The sequence below is a fragment of the Bombus fervidus genome, chromosome 8 (genome assembly GCF_041682495.2).
Source record: "Bombus fervidus isolate BK054 chromosome 8, iyBomFerv1, whole genome shotgun sequence".
Classification (NCBI taxonomy): Eukaryota; Metazoa; Arthropoda; class Insecta; order Hymenoptera; family Apidae; genus Bombus; species Bombus fervidus.
This window is the reverse complement of record NC_091524.1, coordinates 6,675,661-6,703,511: the sequence shown is the minus strand read 5'-3', so window position 1 is coordinate 6,703,511 and position 27,851 is coordinate 6,675,661. Positions and strand designations below refer to the sequence as shown.

Below are 27,851 nucleotides of genomic sequence, written 5' to 3'. Positions count from 1 at the left end.
TAACTCTTTAATTTCTAGCAAGGATAATAGTATTTCTCATAGCCGTAAGAACTAGTATTATCCTATCGTTTAAGATGCTTTAAGATCTTATTCTATTGCCTGAAAATAAGTTTCTACTTATAGTACGTAGAACGGGCGATTTTCAAGAAAATCTAATAGATCAGCTTAATGCAATAATATAATTTTTGTTGAAAGGTCAGATGAACCAAAGCAAATTTGTTTTCGAAGCTATTTATAACGATAGTGTGTTGTAATTACCGCACGTTCTGAGAAGATGACTTATTGTTAGTACAGCACTGGCAAACATAATAATTCAAGCATCTAAAATACAGTAGACTTCTTATTATACAATAAGCTCCACTTTAATCGATTATATCTTTTATTAACAGATCCATGAAGAAAAAAATTCAGTCAAACACAAGTGAATACACCGCACAGATTTTATATTAAAATAACATAAAAGGGAAATTAGATATACGTATGAAGAGGCTAATTCAGAAATTCTGTTTTCTTAACATTATAATTTAATATGACTTATTATTAGGATTAGCAATTAGCAACCTGTCCAAATTATTTATTTCTCACCTAAATTCATAAATATTCAATAGATATTATTTGTTATAATATATTATATCTATACGTAATATGTAAATGATTAATATCATACGTGCACGTATGCATATATTATTTTATTTACACGCTACAAATGATATTGAGCGTATATTTTCAGATTAACCGGCTAGCCATTTATACAGCGGAAGTACAACCCGCAACGGTCGATTAAGAGAAGTCCATCTGTTTCAAAATTACCTTAATATCGTAAATTTAACCCTTTACATTCCACCGATGTCGTTTCGGCGATGTTTATAACGCGCAAATTATTATATCATGTTGTTCTCGAATGTATACGATAAAACAGTCAGAAAGATTATTGTACATGTATAAATAAAAATTCACCATCTCTTTATCCTTTCCAAACATAAGTTCTAGTTTCAAAAAGTTTCACCGCAAGAAATGCTGGGGGTTGCTAATCAACTTACTTTAAAAAATTCCCAACGCATAAATGATTAAAAAAAAAAAATGTTAATGAATAAGATAACATTTTTATTTGCGTAAGGAAGAAAGGTAGTTCTACAAGTACTCGTAAAACGTAGAAAATGAATCACCAAGATTTATGTGCAAAAAATGCGATCGAACAGCGCTACGCATGAAAATTACCCGCGCGAGTAATCGCAAGCAAACGAAGATTTTTCAAGTGTTTAACGAAGACTTATCACAACAATGTTTAAAAGTATCTTTGTTTAATCAGAATGAAACGACGAGTACGCGATACACGCATCAGCCGTAGAACCAGGTGCGTATTCTCGATGTTATCGACTCAGAAACACGCCACGCGGCGCCGTAGTGCGTACAATCAGCACAGCTATAAATTACACACCGCGTGTATTCTTGCGCGTAGATCTTCGACGCCAGGGAACTAAGGGGGGAGCAAAACAAAAAGAAAAAAAAAAGGAAAGAGAGAGAAAAAAGCCGGCAGAGAATATACAAGAAACGCGTGTACGCGATCGCAAACGTGCGCCAATGACGATAACAAATTGACACGAACAGCGAAACAGGAACATCCCGATCATCGTTTATCTTCACAGCGAACGATTTTATCGTACGAGTACGAGGAAGAAAAGAAAGCGATGGTAACGTCGATCGATCGGCTGCGATGAAAATTCTGATCAACGAGACGAGCAACTTAAAAACATTCGGTAAACTCGATACGCCCCGTGGAACGTTATTTCGACGATCGATGCCAACCACAGTTTCTGAACAAGTGAAAACTATAATTAGCCCATTACTCAATACAAAATGCGTCGAAAGCAATTCAGGACCTTGACGGAAATAAGACCGTCAGGCGATGGACGTTATTCCACGAGAATTTGATTTAAGATTTAACCAACTGATATAAATATTTGATTTAACGATGCTCGTGTTCGATTAAATAAATTTCTTAAGGCACCTAGTACAGATCGTAAGGAACAGCCAAATATGGTCAAACAATATCTTTGTTTTGTTACCATTTATATATCTTAAATACCTTTTTGTTAATTCTTAAAACTTCTAATCTAAATGTGCATTATATTTTAGGCAATAATTTCACATTTGTCTCAACAAACGGACTCTCTCTTGATTGACTTGGTAAAATTTATATAGCAATCCTCCTGTTAAACGCAGAATAGATAATTAGATAAATTGAGAATACATTCTTTTTTATATTTAATTAAAATTAACCCACTGGAAGAGTTAATTAGATTAAGATTAAAGATAATCAAGATTCGATCGTACGATCAGGGAAACCAAAATTATAACGAATAGAGATCCATTGTTAAACATCAGATGATAAATTAGAAACGAGCGAGAAGACTACTTGTTTCATGACAAACGAGAGCTCCAGTCGGTAAAGAAAAAGAAGGTCGGCAACGGTCGTAAAAAAGATAGCCCTCAGGTTTTAATAAACGGGCCAGAGTCAGATTAGTCTGAATTGAGTTCCACCCCACCTTAGAAGACAGTCTATGAAATACGAGTGTAGATACATAGGCACGGAGAGGTGGCTTGCAGATTGTACTAAAATTGCGAGTCACGGGAATTTCCATCGGTATGACCAGCCAACCTCTGCCACAGTTTTTCCCATCTCTCTCTCTCTCTCTCTCGTATTCTCAAGGAACAAAGTTGCAAGGATTCAGGAGAGAAAGTTAAGAGAGGAGCAGTTGGACAGGAAACGTGAAAATGAGGCAGACACTATGAAACTATGAAGAAGGTGATAGGGTAGAATGGAACCATAGAATAGGGAACCATAGAGAAGAAAGAGAAGGAGAAGCGAAACACTTGGTGGCGTCCACGGCGACAGAAGGCTTTGGTTTACCGCTGTTTCTGGTTTTCTCGTATCCCATTTACAAGATCGCCCTTCTAGAGCGACCCTCCCTGTTGAAAGAGAGGCAACTTTATCTCAGACCTTCCCGAGGCAGAACATCGCGGTAACTAAGTACCCCAGCCACGTGTGCCTCTTCTGCTAGATTGACCCTGGCCACGATTATTTTTTCATTCATCATCGGGCAACATGAAATATTTGATGATATTTTCGAGCTCATATATCTCCAAACGAGGAACATGTTAGTAGAACCAATTATGGATTTGGTGTCGCGAAATACCATAGGACTCGAGCGAAAAAGTCAAATTCAACTCCTGCAGGATTCGAACACCCAACCGCCGGTTTCGCAAGCAGTGAGAATTACCGTTACGCTACCGACGTTATGCGAAACTCTTTCTTACTTAAACCTTCTGTTAAGTTCGTCTGATTCTCGATTATACACTTGGATAGCACATATGTATATCCTATAGAGTGTACTCCTGTTTGCCCACAAGTTTCAAAATCTTTGCTGTCATAAGTTTTCTTTTTAATAACTGTCAGTCTTTTCTCCTTTTCATTCTACTTTTCTTTATGTCTCACAGACATAAGTCAACCGCGATACTTCGTAATTAAATTGATTCGTAATAGATAAAAAAAGAAAAAAGAAGAAACGTCGTGTTAGAAACAGGATGAAGTCGAAAACATGCCAAAAATTAAGGAAACACAATTACGCGGCAAATAATGCAAAAGACGTAACAGGATTAGATACGAAATTTTCTCAAATTTAAATCACCTTGCGAAACCTTCTTTAAATGCAGGTTATAAATTTCGTATCAACGAGGAACGAGTACGTATAACGTATAGTGTACAGTCTCCCGTGATATCAATCAAACTCGATGACTCACGAGCATCGTTCCAACGTACGATGTATCACGGGCGCATCCCGAGGCTAACGAGGAACGATGCTAAAATCTAAACTACATCGAGCCATTGACGAGGTATACAGAGTTCGCGAGAAAAACGAAAAACGAAATGAAAGAAAGAGGGAAGAAAAAAAAAGAGAAGAGAGGATCTTATCGCCGCGACGGTTATGCAACTACGCCGTGGAATTAACAGCTTCGACACGCAACGATGCACCTGTATAGCGATTTTCGTGACGTACCGGTGATTTGGCGTGTTTAGCAAACGACTTGACGAGTCATTAAACAGAGAACACTGGCAATTAATTATCACGTTTGCGTAATCGCCGCTCGACGCCGGTGGAGGTGTGGTTGCGCAACTATCGCTCATTCTGTTCTCTCCTCTCGTCTCCTCTCGTGGCCGAGCGATCCCTCTCTTTATCCCTTTTGCTCGGACCGGGGCCCTGCTGACCCACCGCCCTCGCCTCCGCCATTTCCTTCTGCGTCGTCCCAAAAGCAACGGTCTAATCGTTCGTGCTGCTAACCTTAATTTTCCATCGCCACACATACGCTACCGTTCGTAAAATATCCGGACAGTTTGATCGATTAGTGGTAACAGTGTTTGCATTTTACCAAAGTGTATAATATACGAGGGAATTAACGACCGTAGACATTTACGACCTCTTTCTCGAGATCGATAGACTAGAAATTGGAATTGTCCGTTTAAAAAATTGCCAGTATTATTGGTGTCTATTAAGTTTCATTTAATTAGTTTGGTATCATTAGTTAGAATGAAAATCGTCAATGTGCTCGATGATTTTAGGTACCTCCGCTTGAATTTATGTACCTGGAGGTTTTATCAGTTTGGAAGAATATTCTTTATCTGCTTTATGGTTTAGGAACTGGGCGATCTGAAGATAAAACTTTTATTGTTACATCAAACGTTTACGATTAATAGGGACACAGAGGAGTGACAAAGTTACGTGGAATTACAAATGGCTGTATAGCGTTTCGTGTATCTTGAAATCGTTCGTATTTTAGTTACTCCTGGTCGACGCAAAAATTGTTTCATACAACGAACTTTACGAAATTAAAGTTAAAATATCTTTTAAACCGTAAGACCGCAAAACTATCTTACAGAGAATAAAAAGGAACAACGACTGATGTAAAAAGAGACGCGTATAATGTTTGCTATTAATACTTTAACATTAAAAAATTCACAAAATGATGGATCTTCTCTTTTGGGAGATACGCGCGATTTTTGTTCGTCCTATTCTAATTCTTAAAATTATTACTTCCATCGGTACATATCATCTCTTAATAGCCAATTTTCTATTATTACATTACAGATGTTTATGCAATTTATAAGAAATTTAAACGATTCAATTTGTACAGAAAGCATATGTCATGCAAAAATATCCAAAGTAAAATACTCGTAATAAATAATATTTACAGGATGAACGAAATCTTTATTATTATTATTATCCATTTCTTTAGCTATGCTCGTAAAAGTATGGACTGGCATAGATATACCTACTATTCACAGATATCGTAACAACGAAGTATAAAATAAAAGCGTAGATCCTCTTAGCCGTAATTTCTTGATTAAAATACGTCGTGTCAAAAATAAACGAGTACGTATTGGAATACTTTTTAGTAATGTACATAATATATAGACATCGTATACTGCGAACGCTTTGCGAGCGGTCTGTTGTTTTTCCCTTCGATCGATCTTCATTGATTTCACGGCAGAGCCACTTTTCCTGCCAGCCAACCGGCGGCCGTTTGTGTTACAAATGAGCGAGCGATTCTTCGCTCGATAATAATCGCCGTACATCAACACGCAAGAATGCGGTAGAATATGATTCTATTAAAAGACACGTTCACCAATGGGGAAAGAAGATTAAATGCCGTGACGAGTCGTCAGCTCTACGATGCATTTTAGAAAGCGGTACACGTTCTAGGAACATTTCGATTTTAAAATAACGCGCCACGCGCTGCCAGACCAAGTGAGAAGAAGATATACGGAGAGCCGTGAGAGTAAATGCGACAGGTATTTTAGGAGTACGAAATGATACGTGAAAGTACATCAGAAAAGCATGAATAGTCATATGTATTATCTTAAGTACTACCCATTCTATATTTATTGAAAATGCTACTTTCGCTTAAATGTTTACGATTAATATAATTGTGAATTTTAATATCTTCGGTACAAATCCTTCTCTGTATTTCGTGGAAAATACTTTATCTTATATCTTTGTGTATACATATTTTTTTTTAGAGAGACAAGATACGTTCATGACTCGAATAAAGCTTTCTTTCTTCTTATAAAGATTATGAGCAAGTATACATGAACTAATTGTGGTATAAGTCTACTAAATTGTAAAAAAAAAAGTACTCGATGTTTCAACTTTCAACTCCGAGGAAGATACAGCTGTAATGCGCGCTTTTGCTCGATGAAAATAATTAGAGACTTCGTTGAAGGCATATAAGCGTTCATAGGCCAGAGCAATGGAATTTTTTTCCACGCATATATGTATGTGTTCATAAGCGAAGAAAATTGATTTTGCTTCACGCATACAGATGCCCATAGCTTTATAAAAGTATTTTTAATCAGCACTCTTTTCACAAAGGAAAAAAAGAAGTTTCTGTCTTTCTCATTTGCGTGTATAGAAAGTGAATAGCTCGGAAGAAAAGGTTCATTTGTAAATGGTATTAATATTATTTCAGTTTTCATGAATCATACTATTAAAGTAATTGCATACACGAATCGCGTATAAATATGTAATTAATCCTTAGGCCAGAAAGGTACACAAAGTAATTAATGCTTTATTTATCTAATCCTTAATTGTTTCTTCTTTTCTGAACGAATATTTTTATTTCTCGTCGAACATTAGAATTTTACGCGCAATCTCATACGCATACTGATTAAAGTATGTTGCGAAAAAATAACACAATTTTTTTTATGGAAAATCATATTTTGTAAAATCAAGCTGGATAGGAATACTAGTTCAAAGCTATGTTGAAACTAATTAAAAATTATGTTGAATATTCTAAAACACATCTAGTTTCAATATAAAAATTTGTTACCTACGTGCTTAATAATTGGAATACTGTTTTGAAAAGTGTGTAACGTTGGCATGAAAGTAATCAGTTTAGAAGAGAAACTTTTAATAGACCCGATATAATTAACATACAATTGACATTGCAGAACAAACAATGACAATCGATCGAATCGCTTGCGCTTCAATTTATACGTACTCAATCAGATACCGAAAACGTCCACGTGGTTAATTACTTGTTTATAATACCATTATACAACCATCCTCCGAGATTATTAAGCAACTCGTTGCTTTCAATCACTAATTAATATTTGGTTCGAAATTCGATCCATATCGTCATCGAATGTTTAAGAAACATAAATAACAAATAATATGAGATGAGAAATGCAACAACCTATTGCAACTAATAACAACAGATAAATATTACACGTATTGTATATTTTAATTTCGCTATAAGAAATGTAATACTTAAGAAAATTTTAAATTAAAAAGGTAAGCGAAACTTCTATATTTTCAATTAATTTTTCTCCTATACCCAAGATACGATATTGTTAATATAAAAAATATTGAATATTTATTATTATATATATAGAAGAAAAATAAAATTGTTAATAATATTAGATATATGTAGAATAGTTAGTAAATAATTAAAGAATAGTAAATGCAAATAGAAAATAGAAGATATCATATAGAATGTGAAAATAAATACAAAATGGAAAATAAATAAAATATGAAATTAAATGATATCAAATTTAGAACGTGGTTACTTCATACTCGCGGCTAGAAATAGAATCGATAAGAAAGTATAAACGAAAATAGAGGCAAAGCCGGGTCGTATAAGTATAACGTTGAAACACATTCCAGACCATAGAATGGAAACTGCTCACGGGATTATCCTTTACCCTAGCGCAATTACAAATTTCATGATGGCACTTAACACTATGCAAAGTAAGTATTCTAATGAATATTCAAAGTGCTCAGCCAGGAATAATTGCAATGCCAAGTATCTGTGCTGAATCTCGCAAACTGCGTCGCAACAGCACTAATTTAAATAGATTTACATTAAAAACAAACATGCCAAAACATCCATCTAAACGGGTCAAATATTAATACGTCGTGACACTTCAAGGTACTATTCTTGAACGTACCAACACTTCCCATTTGAATGGAATTATAATTGCAAAAGGGTTCGAATAATTTCAAGAACAAGCAAGTGAATATTTCATTGCCATCAATTTCCTATCCTTGATGATACTTCCTTTCGCATGCTTTGTTTACCTCAAATTTCAAGTGGCAAACGTTTAGTTGTTCCGTCTTTAATTTAATTTAAAACACGGTCCGTAGTTACCAAAGAAAAATACATAAACTGGCGAGCAGATGTGAACATAAACTAAAATCTGGCACCTCTTGTGCTATAACTTACTAAAAATATTAATACGTTGAGAAAACGATAGAGAAAGAGAAAGAGAGACACACACACAGAGGTAACAAGTTTGGATTACAAACTCTTTTTTCTTTTTATCGGAGCAATTTTTCATCGCAAGATTGAAAAAAAGAAATCTTTGTCTTTTAAATTACGTATCAAATAAGGAGAGATCTTATAATTTGAAAAATACACTTGCGCGTGTACAATCGTGCTTGTTCTATTATCAGACTTCTTACGAGAGAAATTCTATTAGCACTTGATATGATAGTCACGCTACGAATACCATAAGCTTTTCGCGAAATTACTTTGCTCGTATCCGAGAGAAATATCGAAGAAAGAACCAGGATCAAACGTCTCAGACATCGCAAACTTGCGTCCGAGAATCTCGCAGAACGTTTACCATTTCAACGCGAATAGTAGATATGTATATAGAAGACAAGAGTCAGTTCAAAAAAGTAAAAAAGAAAGGAAGGGACAAGCAGACGAAAGAACGAACGTCAAAGCTGAAGCTGCGGTTGATACGAGGAGACAACACGACGGTACACACGAGAAAAGAGAAAAGGGAGAAGGTCGAGGGAGGACCAAGAGTCTGAGCACCTAGGAGGCATGTACGAGAAAAGAGAACGAAAAGAGACAACAGGCCAGTAGATATTATAAATCAAGAAGAGGTCCGTAAAGGGAACGTCGGTGGCGAAGGCGAAAGAAGAGTGAAGAAGAAACTTACGAGGGAAAACAGGGGAGAGTATGCAGGGGTAAGGGATAAGAGAGGAGGGGAAGCATGGTCGTACATCACCGGTGGTATTTACGACGTACCATCGTAAATCAATGATCGCACGAACACCGCAGTTCAACGAAATTCCTTTTCCCTTCCTATATATGCCCCCCCCCTCTCCTTCCTTCCGACCATTCCTCCGCTTCCTGTACACGAGCCGATGTGAGAATCTGTCCTGCCATACATCGCCTTGGACGAAGGATGCTGAAGCTTAAGAATCTTTGAAGGAATCCTTGCCCTACAGCCAAGATATATCGACGATTTATCCGGCAAGACAAAAACTATTTGTCTTCGCTAGCAGAATTTTCGAACGTAAGATGAATTCATCGTTTTCGTCTTGAGCAATTTATGCGGCTACTTTGACAGCATCGCCGATCTTAGAAATCTTTTTCTCAATGAACACGTCGGATCACGATTATAAGGAGTCTCGTCAAGGTCTATAATTTAGCGATCACCGATTTCGACCAACGGTTCAACGATTTTTTATTACCGACGGCCAATATGCCGTCGATAAATCACTTCTTAAGAACGATCCTATAGGAACCGCAGTCAGGAAATCATTGTTTCGAAACGATGTCCGTCTTATAAATTTAAAGCTTCGCAGATATATGAATCTAACATAGAGAAAAAGATAAAAATTTGTACGAGTTTGCAACAATTTTCTTATCAAATCTTGTAATCTCATAATCCTTTTTTCAAGTAAAAAATGAATTATTAGAATTAAAAGAAATTGATACTTTAAAACGGATAGCAAGGCAAGAACATAATTTTGTATCTCTTTCGTTTATACGAACAAACGCTTTAGCAAATAGGAGACAACTAGAATCGAAGCGTTTCAATTTGTTTTCAGAAAGAATAAAGGACCAGATAAATATATGTACATAAATATAAATCGGAATGATCATGAGTCCGAAAGATTTTTCTGGTCAGAAAAGAAAATGTACCAGTGGGCTAGAGTCATTCAGGTAACGAAGTATTGTTTGTCAGGGTTCTTTAGACGTCGTTTAAACCGTGACTCGTGGCAGCCTGGGAAGGATCGTTTAACAAGGTTTGCAACAGGCCAGGTCAGACCTTTTCTCCGCTATGGTACACGATTACGCCACGAGACGATGCCCTTTGCGCTTTGCAGCATCTTAAGGAATCAACTTCCCTCGTTCGACATAAAGGTAGATGTGTCCCGTCGCAACTGATCCCAAGTGATCCATGTAGAATCACGTTGCGCGATTGTCGAGACTCCGAGCCCGTCACTCGCCGAGTCAACTAACCTGGAGGAAAGCTGCATCTACGCGCCCATCTAAAGTCACTTACAAAGTGCGATTTTACGTCTGCTTAGACCTCGTAGAATGGTTTTAGAAAGACGTTTCTGTAATTCTTTTGGAATTTCCTCTTTATCCATAATTCGATTAACGCTTCTTCTAATAGAGAAGACAATAAACAACAAACTCGCGACAAGCATTTTACTCTAAGAAATTTTACTTTAAAAGACGATTTGGGAATAGATAAGTATCGTCGTTTAACAAAATCAGGTATGTCTGAATCCTTGTTGCATTCCTCAAACTGGCGTTATTTTCTCTTAGAATCCAAATTGAATACGTTGATTAAATATTGTATTATTGCTAGCTAATTTGGAAAAAGGAAAAATAACCGTTCCAGAGGAAATAATTTATATACAAGGAATACACGTATAGGGAATTTTGTATCATAGACAAGAAATTGTTGAAAACTGCTGGAATGTGAAAATTTTTTACGAGATAAACGATCTTGTATCAACTAACCGATAAAAAGATCCTTGAGAACCGCACACGTACTCGTCACAAAACGACCTTCTTCTACCCCAAACAGCTACAAATTTATTTACCTACGCGGCGCACGTCAGAGAATTTAATCCGTGCAATTTTTACACGTTGCGCACAGACGGGACAAATGTGCCCTTAGAAAAAAGGAAAAGCCGGAGGAAGCAAAGGAAGACAGTGGGAGGATGCGTAACATCTTGGCGGAGACAACCGTGAAAAAGGCACGGTGGAAAAGATGAAAGTGACCCTCGAACGGACTTTGAAAAGAACCATAAAAGTACAATGAGGGGTTAGAAGGAAGACGCCTTCGCTTTCAACGTACTGGATGAGGACGGGAAAGGGGACGTTCAACGGAGAGCCTTGGCTCCCAGAAAATTCGTGTTTTTTACTCGAACGTCGGGAAAGATTACAAAGGACGGAAAGGGGACAAAACCTTTTTAAGATCTACGACGAGAGAAGAGGCGAGTGTCTCTGTGCTTAGGTGACGAATCTTGCGAGCGCTTGTTACGCTCGATGCTTTATTATCAGAACGAACTGCCGTAAGTCATTTTTGACTAACGATCTCGTTTCTCTGTGAGACCTCGCCATGCCTACGACTTTACGCACAAAAGAGGGGAATCTCTCACGTGGCAGTGTCCCCCGGTTTCTATCCTAATTTACCAGTCACTTCGCTAATCTTATTTGCCTGACGCTGGACACAGTTTAATTCCATTAGCGAAATTAAAGTTCTAGCAAGAGCATTTAACCGCGGATCGATACCACTAACCCGCAAACCACTGAGACAAACCCCGATGAAATCAATTCTGAATAACGCGATAATAGAAATTTTTACGTGCGCTTAACAATTTTATGCGATTAACAATCGTATTTCTTTATTTTTTGTGTGATACGGAGCAAGCGAATGTCGATGGCGAAACTACCAATTTTAGATCTCGAAATTCTGCATTTAATAAAAATGCCGTTTCGATAAAATTAATGTTGTCTTTTATTGAAATAGAAACGCGATTGTGTACATTTATTTGGCTTTATCGTATTAGTTGAATTATAATCATCTACGTATATCGTTTCAAGCTTAAGTTAAGCTATAAATTAACTAATAATATGTAAGTAGAATTATTTATTTCGTCGAAAATATTTTGCAATTCGTGAAAATCTCTCTATCCATATATTTTTTTATTTAATTTAGCTCGGAATATTTGCAAATCAATGATGCCATTAAGGTGACTTATAAAAACTAAAGCGATGAATAATTAATACAAATGTGAATGCAAATTAAGAATAATACAATATTAATAAACAGACGCAGTCATTTTAAAAATTGCATATCATGAAGTATGTGATATGCATTATATAAGTTGCACAACCTAAATTACTATATCGTAAAAAATGAGGATACATTTCATGAAATTTAATTGGACAAAATTTCGTTTCTCGTTATACATTGAAATCTGTCTGTTTTCCATACGAATTACAATAGTCGTTTCGTCATTGCATTACATATATAGCAATAACTGAATCGTTCAAATATCGCGTTAAACAAAAGCATATACTATAATTACCATGCGTACAAATAAGTATTATAGTCCGAAATATAATACTCGAAAATAGAAAATAGAAAATATAATCATTTTGGATCCAACGTATTACGCAACAACAGAATGAAAAACGAAGTGAACACACATTCCACGCAAGCCAATTAGAAAGCGATCGTGACGAGAAAAAACGAAAGAGAACTCACCTGATATAAATGATGACCCCGTTGGTGCATATCCTTTTCCATCCACGTGGTACCGTAATCGCTTGTTGCTGCTGCTGTTGTTGCTGCTGCGTAATCACTGCACTACCGTTCATCGTCAGCACTACATTTTGTTGAACTTGATTATTGTTATTGTTCGAATTGTTGATGCGCGGAAGCGGCGGCTGACGCGCAGCCTGCTGCGCGCACGAACCGCCGCCGTTAACCGTCGTCGCGGCAGACAAGCCGTCGTGTGCCGATTGACTTTGACTTTCGGGGCTGCTCAAGCTACTATAAGTCGACGATTCACCGGTATCAGATCGGACAGAGTCACAGCTAGTCGCACCACTACCACCACTACCAACAACAACAACACTACCGCCACCACTGACAACACCGACGTTCGAACTGGACGAAGAAAGCGACGAGCCGGTTTGGTTATCGAAACCGTCCTGTTGCCGGCTCTTCTCGTCCATATTGATACGTTGCTCGACACTGTCGCCTTGAAAAACACTCGCGGACGCTTGAGACGGTTCGTTTCCTTGCCGTACATACGCGACACAAGCGTCGTCGTTTAAAAGACTGATACAACCCTCCCCGAGATTACCCTGCGTGATTTGACTGCCGCTATTGTTATAACCCGTGTCAGCTAGTCTCGCTGCAGCTGGATAAATTTCACCGTGGATTCTCGATGGAAATAATTTATTGGGTAGCATCTCAGCGGCGTTCACCCTGCCGATCGGCTCTACGTTATTGGTTGCGAGGTTTTCGGTATTATTCGAATCGTTTTCCAATGGATTTCGGTTCGCCGAATTCTTCGTGTCGCACGCCGACACTACGCACGTCATCGTTGTGGTCGCGGACGTGCTGGTTGTTTCAACTAGATTCGTTTGTCTGTATAATAAACCGTTATTGGAAACGATCGTTCCGTAATCTTCTTCGTCTTCGGTGTTACTGGTTGACATGGATCGTGCCGATCGGCTCGACTCTCCATCGGTGGACACATACTCAAGTGTTTTTAACCGACAACAATTATTGCTGCCAGCTACGGCAACTGTGCTGCCAACGGCGCTGTTATTATCGTTGCAATAAATGGCGGTTTTGGCGGGAAACGTCGCCGCCGCCGTCGCCACCTGCGGCGGCAGAATGCCGGCGTACGTCGCCTGCTGCGGAGACTGATAGCCGACTGCGGTAGCAGCAGCAGCAGCGGCGGCGGCATTCTGACCGACCGCCGTCGCGTACGCAAAATTCTCCCCCGATACGTAGACTAGAACGCTATTTTGTTGAATCCCCTGTGCGTGCTGCGGCGGATGCTGTTGCTCTTGCTGTTGCTGCTGTGGTTGCTGCTGCTGCTGCTGCTGCTGTTGCTGTTGTTGCTGCTGTTGTCGATTATGATGATGATGATGACCGTGATTCGGGAGAGCAGGGTGCGTGGACGGCTGCTCAGGCTTGCCGGCCATGGTCCAGGTCCAGCAGCGCTGCAAGTAACCCCGACACCGACATCACTGGAACGCAGGTAGCACGCCTACGTGGAGACACCTCCAGGTTCTGCTGCATCCTCCATAAACGGGAATGATCACGCGTTTCCCACCACCGAAATCCACCGCGTTCTTTCGGTCGTTCCTCTTGGCCACGTACGCTCACCAATCATTACAATCTCACACCTGTCATCCACGTTCTCGTTCTTCGACATCCTCGGCTTTACCGCGCACGGCATACCAAATGGGTAGTTTCACCGATTGTTCTTCGTTCGCTCGATTCTTAATTTCTTCGCCAATTTTTAAATCACATCCACGTTCACAAACACTTTCCTTGTTTCTAATTACAGACTCGTACTAACGGTGCCAAGATTTTGAAATTGGAGAGCATCCGTCGGATCACAAACACGCGCTATTCACCGGTCAATGTCCGTCTAACCTCTCTCCTGCGATCGGTGCACTCTACCATGATACTAGTTTCGTTGGTTGTTCGTGATTTTAATGCGTCGGAGATCACGGTAAAATTACGTCAGTGTTATTCTCCTTATCCGACGATCACATGTTACAAGAAAATAATAAGACGAGTCGACATCTTCCATTCAGTTAATATGTTTTTGGTTTGAAAACTTGTTTGCTCCGATAATAAGAGCGTTGTTTCACTTTCTTCCGATTGTATGCGTATGCGGGCCAATAGATTTCTTTTATGAAAAAACAACTCAAATCGAATAATTACTTACAATGAATAAGTAAATCGTGTTTCATTAAATAAATCCTATGACATCTGCAGTGGGAAGAAAACAATTCCTTTGAAATTGTCATTCCCTATACCGGTTCGATGTAGAGCAAGCGGATAACATTGTTTATTAGGAAATTACGCTTCTGCTGTCATTTACAAGGTCGATTTACAAAGCGACGGCTCGCTCATTTGTCTCGTTCACCGATTCAGTCGCGTCGAAACAACACAATGGGGCCAAGCATTCAACTAACCTAGACTCTTCAACACACTGTTATTTGTAACGCGTGTACTAGGTTACGCCGAAAAAACGACGTTACGAGTCAGAGATTTTTCTCAACGTTGCAGATGCCAATGAGTAACGTTTAAGTAAACTTTGGTGAAAAAGAATGCCACACTTCTAAACAAAAAAAATTGAACTATGTAAGAAAGTCAGGTCGTTGAGGTCGTTGTGTCATTGCCACGGTCCCGTCGCGTTATTCGCGGTCGCAATTCTGATTACTCCGTTTCACATGTACGCACTTCTCAACCGAGAAATAACGAAATATCATTCGATTATGTCATTACGAGCCACTGTCACTAAAAAAAAAATACGCTACTCTGAATCTTCGTTCACACACTAAAGAAGAAAGCCATTTTCTTCGACACTGAATACGTAAAGGTTAATAGTGACCGAGCCACGACTCACTCGATCGGTAATGGCGCGAATGCACTCTCGGTACAAAAAACACTTTATATTGCCGTAACAATTCGCGTTAAATCGCACGGACGGACGTACGTCGTGTTATGACGCTGTGTCATCGTCACAGCAGCAGTAGCACCACCACCACCACCACCACTGCCTCCACCACCACCACTAGTACTACCACCACTACCACCAGTCGCGGTTACGAACTCGGGTTAAGTTAACTAACCCTCTTCTCGACTCGAACACCTGCGCGGGCCGCGCTCATCGTTTTCACCGAACCTCACTTCTTGATCGCGTGGAAACGCACGCTTATTATATTCTGACTAGCACAGTCGCTTCGCTTTCTCACACTGATCCCTCGTTCTCTATCTCGTAATCACTTTCTTTCGTGAAACACTTCTTCGACACCAACCATCGAACGAAATTCCATTTTGCAGATCTTATGCGTACGCTGTTTTCGCGTAACTGATATTGGAAAAATATGGCTCCCTCCGCATACCCAGAAACCTTTGCGGCATCTCCGACGTCTGGCTTTCGGGCACTCGTATACGCACGTTACAAAAACATCGACCCTCGCCGCGATTATATCGCCATCGTTAGGCTATTCTACGTAACTCAAAGGCACGTTAACATTGTTACTGCTACTAATGCCACTATTTAATATACTCGCATGCGTATTCCGTTTAAATTTATACGTGCATAATAAATCTTTCGTAAGTGCCAACACTTAACTAAACTAAAACTGAAAATTTAGGAAAATAATTTTCTTAAATATATATGTATATATAGACATACATATGTATGTGTTGATTGTGAAGAAAATTGAAATATAACATGCACATGAGGGATCAGAGGTCGAATTTTAAACACCTTTCTTTGTTTTGACATACTTGACATTATACTTTTTCCAATTTATTTGAGATGATTCAGAACCGTACTAATCAATCACCAATTTATCTATAATAAATAAGATTATAATACGCGTCTATTTTAATTCGCTATAGTAATTGCGGGCGAGTACATGACCTAGTATACAGTAAATTATGTGAAGATTGAAGGCGTGTTTAATTTAATGCAGCCGTACGATCATTAAAATATACAGTTGTTTACGCGCATTATTCAATTTTAATGAAATATATTATGATACTAAAAAGAGCAATTTTTTTTTATAACGTTACTGAATACATTTTCTGAAATTATGCTTTTTACTTTCAGTTCCAGTATTATGGTTATAAATAAATACTAGAACGCACAAATCTTGTTTTTTATTACAACAGATAATGAATACGCGTAGGTATAAGTCCAGTTATACACACACAGGAACCACATTTTTTCCACGAATTGTATTTTGAATAAACAAGATTTTTTTTTAATATCATCATATGTCACTATATGAGACTATAAACAAATATTAAACACTACCTACATGTAATGGAATAACGTACCACTGAAAAAAAAAAAGTAATTTTGAAGTCTATAGATCAAGATTACATTTTATTTCTGTTATAATAAATGTGTTCATCGATATTTCATACTATTTTCACGATCGTCATATTACTAATGTAGACATCGATTTAAATTCCAGAAGCTTGTATTGTAATAAAATACTAATAATTTAAAGAATTTCAAGGAATATGCGAATACAGATAAGGTTACTAATTTTGTTCGACTGTCTAACTTTACTTCTCGCATTCGCAGTATGCGCGTATCGATGAAAGTCGAGAACTTAAATAGAAAGATATTCACAAATAGCGAAAAATAATCAGAACGTTCAGCGTTATACGGTGGACTTGATTATGTTTTGCTTTAATTATTAGCATTACACGACATCACATTAGATGTTAAATAAATTCAATTTTCCTTATCACTCTGCTTACTGATAAGTACATCTCTTTAAATACTTTTCTACAGCAAGCGATGAAGTAATTTGTAACCAGTTTACCAGCTTTCACCAGAATTTATAGTTTAATTCAGAAGTGATAATAAATGTACCATCAACAGCGTTTAAAGGTCTCCTATACAATTCAGTATTTGTGTATGTGATCTTTATACCAGAATCAATAGTGATTCTGCAGGTGTAAGTTTCACAGTCGTGCACTTATCTAAACATTTTTCTCAGGTTTTTGTCATCTGTCTTGAAAAACTTTGTTATGTGTCCGCATTTTTTCGTCCTTCTGTTAATACATATGATTCAGAATCGAGCGAATGGGACAAAAGTTTAAAATGAAAAAATGATCATATTTATTGTGAGATTGATGTAATTGAATTAATTCGTGGCACATTGAACTCCGGAAGAACCTCCTTCGTCTTCCTCATACGCTTGTCGTTGTTCTCTTCGCTTCACTTCTTGATCTGGATCCAAGTCCATAAGAGAACAATCTTCTGCTCCCTCTGGAATTATAACCTCTTCTCTTGGTGGTAAACATTGTTCGAGTGTTGAAATGACAGACGGGTCCGTAGATTTCGGGAAATTCACTACAAATTGAATTATAAGTCTGCCGTGTGTGAAAGGATCTTTGTAAATCGGCATTCCCTCATTCAGAATGCACTTTAAGTCTCCATGTTTTACAACAGATCCAGGATATGAAGTTATTACTAAGTCTCTGCCATCTAAAGTGCGAATTACTTTCTGGAACCCACAAAGAGCTTCTACAAGCTCCAATTGCATCCTCATAATTAAATCGTGACGCGAACGCCTAGAATAATATAATTAATAAGCATTATAATCCAATTACGATACAATACTGTTAAATGTGATAATGTACGTTAAACATAACAATTATATAAAATACTAACTTGAAAATCTCGTGTTCTTTCTCTTCAAGAACAATCATAATATCTCCTGGCTCAAAATCTGGTTCTTGATCACCTTCTCCAGCAAAAACAATCCTCTGGTTATGTACCATACCTGGGTCGACATGAACTTCCAAAATCTTCCTATCTCTAATGGTTTTTCTGCCGCCACATTGTTTGCAGCGATCACGTGGATTAATGCGGTCTCCTTGACCTTTACAGTCTACACATATACTTTGCAGATGCTGTAGCATTCCAGGTCCTAGTTGCTGTATTTGAACTTGCATACCAGAACCATGACATGTTGTACATTGTTCCACAGAACCTTTCTTCCCACCAATACCTGATAAAAATATATTGATGTGCAAAATTTCATTTCACATGTTCAAAACATCTTTAATAAATATTACTATATAATATGTACCTTCACACTTATCACAAATGACATTTTTCTGTAAAGCTAACTTGCGTACGGTTCCTTTATACAATTCTTCTAGCGAAACGGATAAGTGATGTATAACATCCTGACCCTTGCGTTCTCTCCTACGACCCCTTCCACCAAAACCTCCACCAAAGAACATATCAAAGATATCCATTGGCGAAGAAAACACATTGCCTCCTCCACCACCTTCTTTTAAAGCTTGTTCCCCACCTTGATCATAAATTCTCTTCTTTTCCGGATTTGACAATACCTCATACGCTTGTGAAATTTGTTTGAACTGTAACGTGAGAATTAAATTTAATAATCAAACTTTTGTTTTATAACATTCAATTAGAATCTTTAGCTATGTCACATTGTTACATTAAAAATACGAACTTTTTCTCCTTCATTAGGATTTTTATCAGGGTGATACTTTAAGGCAAGTTTTCTGTAAGCCTTTTTCAAATCTTCCTGTGTGCACCCAGGTTTCACACCCAAAACATCATAAAACGTAGTTTCTTTTACCATTTTTATTAATTTATTTTCTTTGGACGATCTTCAATTGTAATTATATTGCTCCTGCTAAAGACCAAATAAAGAAAAAATATTATTATGATTATGCATTTTAATTATCTATCATTTTTACATATTTAATATCTTTATAATCACTTATCGATATTTACTTTAACACGAACTATTAAACATATCAAAATAATGTTTTGGTTTTTACGTTTTGTTCCTTACAATTATTAAGAACACGTAGGTATTTTTGATAAAATTAATGTTATGATGTTTATTGTATATATTACATTAGATTTTATTATTCATTATTTATACTAATTATTTTCTAATTATTTATATATATAATATATTTAGATATATATTAGAGGCTGGTTATTCTAGTGTTAAAACATTTCTCAACAACAAATATATAACATATTGAATAACAAATATATAATTCATTATTGTACAATTTTCTTTTCACATTAATATGCATGAATTTAATACAAAATACATACTATGTATTTCATATTAAATACTTAATTTTATGTAGCAGACCAGTTATATACATAACAATAAATGTACATTTTCTTTTAGAACAAAATTATTTCAAAATAATAAAATAAGAATCGATATTTATTATAATTGATAATACATATATCTAATAAAATAAAATTACAGATAAATACACATATAGTATATCAATTTTTATATGTGGAAACAATTATATTCATGTATGTTACAACGTATTAAACATCAAAAACAGTTTTGTATTAATATCTGTTACAATAGTTTTATGAAGTATAGTAAAAGTATCACACAGTTATAAACTATACTTTTTTATTAAATGATTATTTATTTAATTATATTTATAGAATATTAAACAGATGCACGATGAAAAAAAATACAACAGCAAAAATCAAACACCAAATTGAGATACTAATCGTTATGCAATTTAGGAACGTATGTCTCTGATGCATGTACCATGAACTCATTACTCATGTAGTGTTATGTATTTGAATTAAAATTCATTAAGTATAGATAAACGCAAAAGGTTGAAAAAAAAGAACTCCATATTTCTTTATTGTTTTTGAGACAGATAATTTAAGATCAAAATATTAAAATATATTATTGATATTTATATACGTTGTACACGTTTTAAACATGGAAATTACGTGTAATGACCTTGAACTTCAAATACTTCTAATTTTAATATCGATACAACATAATTAGAAGTATATATATAAAATGAAAAAGAAAAATTATTTAAAACTTGACAGATCTTTATAATCGACTTAAAGCTGAATAAAAATGTTATAATTAACGTAGAGAAGTCTTTAAAGTGTATTAATACGCTTGAAGAAAAGTCCAGCAAATTGTATCCATGTGAGTGTTTCGTTTCAAAATGGCGACGACATGATATTTTAAGATGATAAAATATAATTAATTGACATAAAAAAGAAAATTAAAACCTCGTTCCAATCTAACTCAGTGTTTGTCGTATCGTGAACAAAGAACACTACACTTTCTAGATCCTTCTACTAACGTATACATGTATATACACATATATATACGCAGATACTGGAGGTTTGGACTGCCGGTAAAAAATTGAGTAACAAAAGAATAATAAAGGACAAAATAATGATTTTCCAGAGCAAAAAAAAATTAGCGTTATCTTCCAATTTAAATGGTATAAATGAAATTGGAGATGTAATTAGAACTTATTACGTCTTAAGTGACAGATTATACTCTGCAACTTCAACCACGTTTGGTATTGACACGAACGAGTAAGGCAATAGGGGAACATCCACCATTTTTCAACGTTAAAGTGCGAGTCATGGACGAGCACGACTTGTACTATGATAAAACTTATTGACGAGTATTTCGTAATATACAATATGCTTCAACAAGCATACAACTATTATTCAATCTTCAAACACCCACTTTAAATTCCCGAATCAGTAAAAAGTCCTGAAAATCGCTACAATATTCCATAAGATTCTTATGCTATACCATAAATTAACTCTACACGTTACCGCTATGCGAATTCCTACCTCGAGAAAATTTCGTGAGTTCATAATCGATCGCACGATTCAACCATGAAAATTCTATCCGTTTGGACGTATATTCTAAAATATTTTGAACCTCACGATTATTTGTGTTCAATCTTACCTGTACTAGCAGAAAGAAAGCTATTCGTGCAAAATATTCGTGTGCAGTTAACGCTCGTCTCACTCCACGTAATACTATTTGACGAACGATTGTGAGCGTATAGAATTCTCACCAATATTACTGCTCGTACCGTACCGTTCTCGAAACTTCCTAGGAGTGTAATGGACGTTACACGGAAGAGAACCAATCAGATGGTCGAAGAATTGCAGTCAGCGCCAAATGCAATTACGGTCTTTCTAAGAGTCTCACGAGTATTTGTCCCAGTATTCCATCGATAAAGTAGTAAATAATTAGTTTCCATATGTTAAAACAAAGGAATTCACAAATTAATATTACACAATTTCTACGTGATTTGAAATTACAATGACATAAAGAAAAATTTTAATTAAAAAGTTTTTAATTTTGTTTACAGTAAAATACAAATTTAAAAATCCAAATATACGTACAATACTTTTTAAAAATATTTTTTTATTTTTAATAATACTAAAAGTAATACTATCTTAAGTAAATAGTATTTTATTATAAAGTAATGTGATAAAACTGTTTTAAATACTTATTGAAAGCTTCTAGATATTTTAATAAAATTTAAAGTCTAAACAAAGACAATGTTACATTACTCTGATTTTTAATGATTACATATCATCTAAAATACTTAACAATATTGTATAACATTTAAAATAATTATTTTGTTTAATTATGCAGTTAATACAAAAAGAAAAATTTTGTATCGTTACATAGAATAATTGTGACGGTATATTTGATAATATGTAAGTCTGTTCAACAAAACGAGGCAGTAAACGTAAACAAAATTTGATTGCCATGGTTGTAACCATTGGTTGCTGACTAGTAACATTCGAGATTCATGTCTCGTCGAATAGATTGTAGATCGCGCTGCACGTTTCCGTAACAGTCCTTTTACTAGCAGTACTATAATCAAGCAAAATGGTATGTATTTTGTATCGCAAAAATATTAATTAATCGTTGAACAAAATATAGAATATTTCCTTAAAATGTTATCAATGATATATAACTACTTGGTTTTTTTACAATATAATTCATTGATACCACCTCTATCAATATTTAACATTTATATTATTATAGCGTGACATCTTCATTAATGGTATAACACTATAAATGAAGAATGAAATGTAAATAGAAATATTTTGTTTAAATACAAAAGTGGAATCATGAAATTAAATGTTTTTTACATCTTTTTAAATATCTTTATGTAAGACAATATAATTGTAATGAAAAGCAAAACATAACCTCGAAATTGGATTATTGTTCTGTATTCTAGACGGAAGGTGCTGTTACGATTAGAACCAGAAAATTTATGAGCAATCGGTTATTATGCCGAAAACAAATGGTATGTATATATATTAATATTTATTATTTATTTTTAATTGAAGTAACATTTCCTTAGATTTTGTCTTATGCTGTTATATCACATGTGAAAGTGTATCATGCTATTTATATGTATATTATCTCAACACTTCAACTAATAATTAATGAAGATAGAAGTTTCTATTATTACAATTAATATTGTATTCATCTATTTTTTTGTACTCATAAAACAATGTCTTTTTATAGGTTGTGGATGTATTTCATCCAGGACATTCATCAGTACGAAAAACAGAAATACGTGAAAAATTAGCTAAAATGTACAAAGTTATGCCAGATGTAGTTTTTGTGTTCGGTTTTCAAACTAATTTTGGTGGTGGCAAATCAACTGGATTTGCACTGATCTATGATACATTGGATTTTGCAAAAAAATTTGAACCTAAATATAGGTTAGCTAGGCATGGACTATTTGAAAAACAAAAACAGACAAGAAAGCAACGAAAAGAACGTAAAAACAGAATGAAGAAGGTTAGGGGTACAAAGAAGAGTAAAGTAGGAGCTGCATCTAAAAAGGTGAGATAATACTATACCTATTTTTCAATTCATTATTTTTAAACTATATCCCTTACTTAATGTCATTACATTCACAATATAATTAATAAGTATACAAATAGTTTATTAAAATTTTTGATAATATAAAATAATTGGGTGATGACAATAATTTAAATGATTTGGAGATGGCAATATATATTTATTTGATGGTAACGCTTGTATATATATTATTTATTTCTAATTTCATTTCAATTTAAATATTTTAATAGGATCTGATAAATACATATATATTTTTTTTTGTATATATATATTTTTTATTAATTTTTGTCTGTCAGCTGCAAAGTGATATTGATTTACATAGATTTCTTATTCATATTTCCATTGAACTTCGATATACATTGGGTTATGACATATATATCAAGTTGTTCGAAAAGTTTCTTTTGTTTTATAAGAAAATAATGGATGCACAACATTTTTCATTTTATATTATTTTATCGAATTACGTATGATCCATTTTGTTTTATCAAGATAAAGATCACAATGTTTGACAGATTAGGTTTCATGTTTGTAAAAGAAAGACATTTTTCGGTCAACCTAACACTTACACCAATTCTTTTTTGGATATATTTTTGGATTCAATGGATACTTAATTTGACATTTTATTAAAATATTCGTTGACAAATTGTATCATTACAAATGTCAATCATTGGGAAAAGCAATATAATAAACGAAAATTAAATATTTTCTACAAATTAAAAATGATTAAAACTAGTGTTAATGAAAAAGAATTTTATATTTATTTAGATTTTAATTCTGCATTTTCATTTTTCATCAGTTATACCTTCTAACTAATATGTACATTTTTTAGAAGAACATACTATTAATTAAATTTATGAATTCATTCTCTTTAACTCAGTTTTATAATATTTGAACTGAGCAGATAATGTATATATCTATATAATTAAAAATATTCTTAAACATAAAAATTTTTAAACATGAAAAAGAAATATAGATAATAGTAATATTAACACATATCTAGTTTTTTAGTAAAATATAAAGTATTTTAATTTTACATTAAGTATGACAATGTAATTGTTTTATATTGATTTGATTAAATAGTTTTTAACTCGTTTAAAATTATGTAAATGTATTTTTATATTATTCCTATGGTATAAAAATAAATTATTATGATACTGAGAAACTGGATTTGTGAATTAATAATGTAACTGATATAATTTGGATACAATACATTTTTTACAATTATATGTGTAAAATGTACATATAAAATATTATATAATTATATAATTTGGTTATATGAAACAAAGAAGAAACACATATAATTTTTGCATGTTATTCAGTGGTATACGCTTTTTATTTGCATTCTAGGGAAGGAAGTAGTCAAATGGTCATCATTTGTACTACAAACCTGAAGAGGGAACTTAATTATGATGCTCATATATGGTCAGCATGCAAACTTCTAAGTTTTAGTTTTTCTTTTATGTTTTCTTGATATCTTCCTTTCTAGATTTGGTTAAATATATTCTATGTTGTGATCTTCTTTATGTAATATGAATTTTAATTGAATTCCTGTAGTATAGTTTAATTGGATTCCTGTATATTTCATGCATTGTAACAATTGCTCCCCTTCCCACATTGTTATTAATTTCTCGTAGAATAATTTAGAATTAAAAATTGTCCATATATTTTCCAATCACGTGTAAACTATTTTTAATTGTAGTTTATTATAGAATTATTAGTTTCGATACAATCAAAGTTAATATTTACTCTTTGACTTAAAATTTAGGAACATCTAAAAGAATCTTACATATTACATTTTAGTAATATCTAAAAAGTAGATCTTATGTATATATTACTTGTATTATCATTATTTAAGAATAAGTGCAAGATAAAAAACATTAGAGAAGCAAATAAAATAAGAGCACTTAATCCTATATTGAAGATCTCCTATATTAGTAATATGTATTTATTGTTGTTCTGATTCATGCTTCTAGTAGAAGTAGAACATTTTCGCATGTGTGGGGTGTAATGTTAATTAATGTTGAAATTGAACGTTTTACTAATATATATATATTTTTTTTTTTTTTATTACAGTAAATCCATAAGACATCATGAAGACCACGATTTGTTCAACAGAAACGTAAAAATTATTATAATCATTTATTACCCCAAATAATTATGATAAATTTTATAGAATAAAAGTGTACTCTTCTCGATGGAAACAATTGATTTCAGTACCCTTTTCTATTATACCTCATTGTTTATATAACATTTTATCCATACGCATTGTGATAACATTGTATGATATACAAACATATTCTAATAACGTAAATGTGTATTTTCATATAAAAATGACCAATTTAATAAAAATGCCGGATTTAAAGAAATTGCGAGATGTTGTTATATGTTGACATAAAATATATTATCCCATAAGAACTTCTACAGACCCTCTGTGAACAAAATCACTATCGGTTTCAGTCTCTTCCAACCCTTTCATTGTTAATGATGAGCTCTCGGAAGAATCCATCTGTTCAGTGTTTCTTATCGTTGTTTGCGAATCAATTTGTTGCGTCACAGGCGTGGTTATAGATGAAATCGTTTGCGATGATTCCGTAACTTCTGGATCATTTGTAAAGTCAAAAGTCTGTTCAGTCTCTATTTTAGTCGTGTCTTTTGGCTTAATGGTACTTGGTGTTTGAAAATTTAATTCATCAGAACTATCTTCATATCCGTTTTGATTAAATCCTTTTTGTATAAAATACCAGTCACCAATATGAAATCCCCAGTCTTGATTAGGATCAAAAGATAAGATGGCTGCAATTTATAAAAATTTGTATGAATTAAACTAAGGAAATATTAATGATTAATGATATAATAATTAACGTTAACACATTATAACAAAAGATGATTTATGTTTAATCTTCATTAATCTACTGTTTATTTTTATTCTAATTTTCTACTCTAATATTCTTGAAATTTATAAAAAAGTTATAAGCTTAGTATTAAACAATAATTTTTATTTACATAAATTTAATAGATGCCATCCATGATTTTTTATTGCATTTTGTAATTCAAATTTATCTAAGTTTAATATTTCAATTGTCAAAGGAGGCGCTGACGTAGTTGTTAATCCAAATAATCGTTCGTGAATTTGGTTTCTCAATTTAAACAGCCAATCTTGTATCTCCAGAAAAAATTTAGCATTTTGGAAACCTATTTGTAATCTATTATTTTCTATAATAAGAAAAGTTAATTATTTCTCCCGAGTTAAGAGATAGTGCATTAAAATATATTACTAGATATATAAGTAATTTATAAATATTACTTTATATAAGGAAATCTTTAGATAAAAGTTTTCGCAAACATATTTAAGTATTTAAACAGAATGTTACTTTTTATTAAAAAATCTATCACATAGAATTTCGTCACTAAATTTAACATTTACAAACTGTAACACCTCTATTATAAATTTCAGTTGATGTAGATAGATCACAAGTAGCAAGCAGTAAAATAGTAATAAGAACACACATCTTTTTCTTAGAAAATACTGACATCTGTGAATAGATGTTCATGCTTTTATATATACACTGCCGGAAACAAATGTTCTTTATTGCAATAATTTTATAGAGAATTAAGTAAATCCGGCACAATTACTGTTATACAACTTGGATGACCTTGTTTGTCGCAATTCTGACGATATGACTGTTGTAGAAACAAAATCGACACGATAGTGAAGTCATGAGAATCAGATTCTCTCAGATGCAATACAGTAATAAATGTAATTTAGAAATCCAACTCTCTTTATACAGTCACATTTTGACATATATCCTAAAAATTAACAGAAGTACGAGACGAGTACAAAACGAATAACGAAATCAGCACAAGATTTAGGGATTTAACTTTTGTTAAATGCACACGATATTATAATATTTCGTAACATATTGTTATATTTAATTAACTTGTGACAAGACACTAATAGAACTAGTCTGTAGATTTCAAGACATCCAGCCTTACTGGTGAAATTCAGGCAATAGAATTTGTACAAGAACTATTGTCTATTTGATATAAACTATCATGTATTTGATATAAAGTATTATGTATTTGATAAATACTGTAATATAAATCATTATGCATTTATCTTATCATGTATTGTAAACATGTAATACACATTTTAATTCTTAAATTGTCCCATCCAGGAAATATCGTAGTAGTTCAGATTGGATTAAGTTTAGTACTGTATAGTGTAAATATTATGTCAAATTGCCATTAATATCAGTACAGGGCACGGTCATATAAACTGTTTAGACAGGATACTTATAACGTTAAATGTTTATTTCGTAATATTTCTAAATTTTTAACAAACTACTTAGGTGTACTAGATCAACATCTTTAATTAAGTTAGGTTTAAGTGGCTGCATAAATCCATAGTAACGAATATCATCCATCTTAAGTGGGATTAGTATCCTACATTGAATTGTGCCGAGTATTGAAAAGTTCAAGTCAACCGAATCTCCATGTTAAACAAATTCAGTACGAGGTTTTCTAATGTAGCAGATATGATCTATAATTTG

The 27,851-nt window shown here is 34.1% G+C and overlaps 4 protein-coding genes across 7 annotated transcripts in view; 1 reads left to right on the top strand and 3 right to left on the bottom strand.

The window, feature by feature from the left end:
- LOC139989618 (uncharacterized) overlaps positions 1-16,071 on the bottom strand; it is a 378,461-nt gene extending 362,390 nt beyond the window's left edge. Inside the window, exon 1 of one of the 3 annotated variants that reach the window (XM_072008075.1) lies at positions 12,587-16,071. In XM_072008075.1, the coding sequence (XP_071864176.1) occupies positions 12,587-14,043 (1,457 nt within the window). In that variant the 5' untranslated portion in view covers positions 14,044-16,071. The remainder of the gene's footprint in view (positions 1-12,586) is intronic. The other 2 variants (XM_072008073.1, XM_072008074.1) reach the window with 2 other exon arrangements.
- A 661-nt stretch (positions 16,072-16,732) lies between these two features.
- On the bottom strand, positions 16,733-21,536 carry Droj2 (DnaJ heat shock protein family (Hsp40) member A4-like). The gene is made up of 5 exons (XM_072008078.1): positions 21,370-21,536; positions 19,093-19,278; positions 18,700-18,994; positions 18,279-18,618; positions 16,733-18,178 (listed from the first exon to the last, which is right to left on the bottom strand). The coding sequence occupies exons 2-5, from the start codon at positions 19,222-19,224 to the stop codon at positions 17,749-17,751; spliced, it is 1,197 nt and encodes a 398-aa protein (XP_071864179.1). The 5' UTR covers positions 19,225-19,278; positions 21,370-21,536; the 3' UTR covers positions 16,733-17,748.
- Positions 21,537-22,185: 649 nt separating this feature from the next.
- On the top strand, positions 22,186-25,505 carry Rps24 (ribosomal protein S24). Of its 2 annotated transcripts, XR_011800367.1 has the most exons (5): positions 22,186-22,314; positions 22,667-22,735; positions 22,960-23,283; positions 24,649-24,723; positions 25,375-25,505. XR_011800367.1 is itself a non-coding variant. In XM_072008081.1 (4 exons), exons 1-4 carry the CDS (start codon positions 22,312-22,314, stop codon positions 25,375-25,377), a joined length of 399 nt encoding a protein of 132 aa, XP_071864182.1. In that variant the 5' UTR covers positions 22,191-22,311; the 3' UTR covers positions 25,378-25,505. The 2 variants fall into 2 exon arrangements, 1 of the variants encoding a protein (XP_071864182.1); XM_072008081.1 differs by lacking the exon at positions 24,649-24,723 and having other exon boundaries at positions 22,191-22,314.
- On the bottom strand, positions 25,506-27,407 carry LOC139989621 (uncharacterized). The gene is made up of 3 exons (XM_072008079.1): positions 26,738-27,407; positions 26,305-26,514; positions 25,506-26,094 (listed from the first exon to the last, which is right to left on the bottom strand). Exons 1-3 carry the CDS (start codon positions 26,850-26,852, stop codon positions 25,703-25,705), a joined length of 717 nt encoding a protein of 238 aa, XP_071864180.1. The 5' UTR covers positions 26,853-27,407; the 3' UTR covers positions 25,506-25,702.
- Between the last annotated feature and the right edge of the window lie 444 nt (positions 27,408-27,851).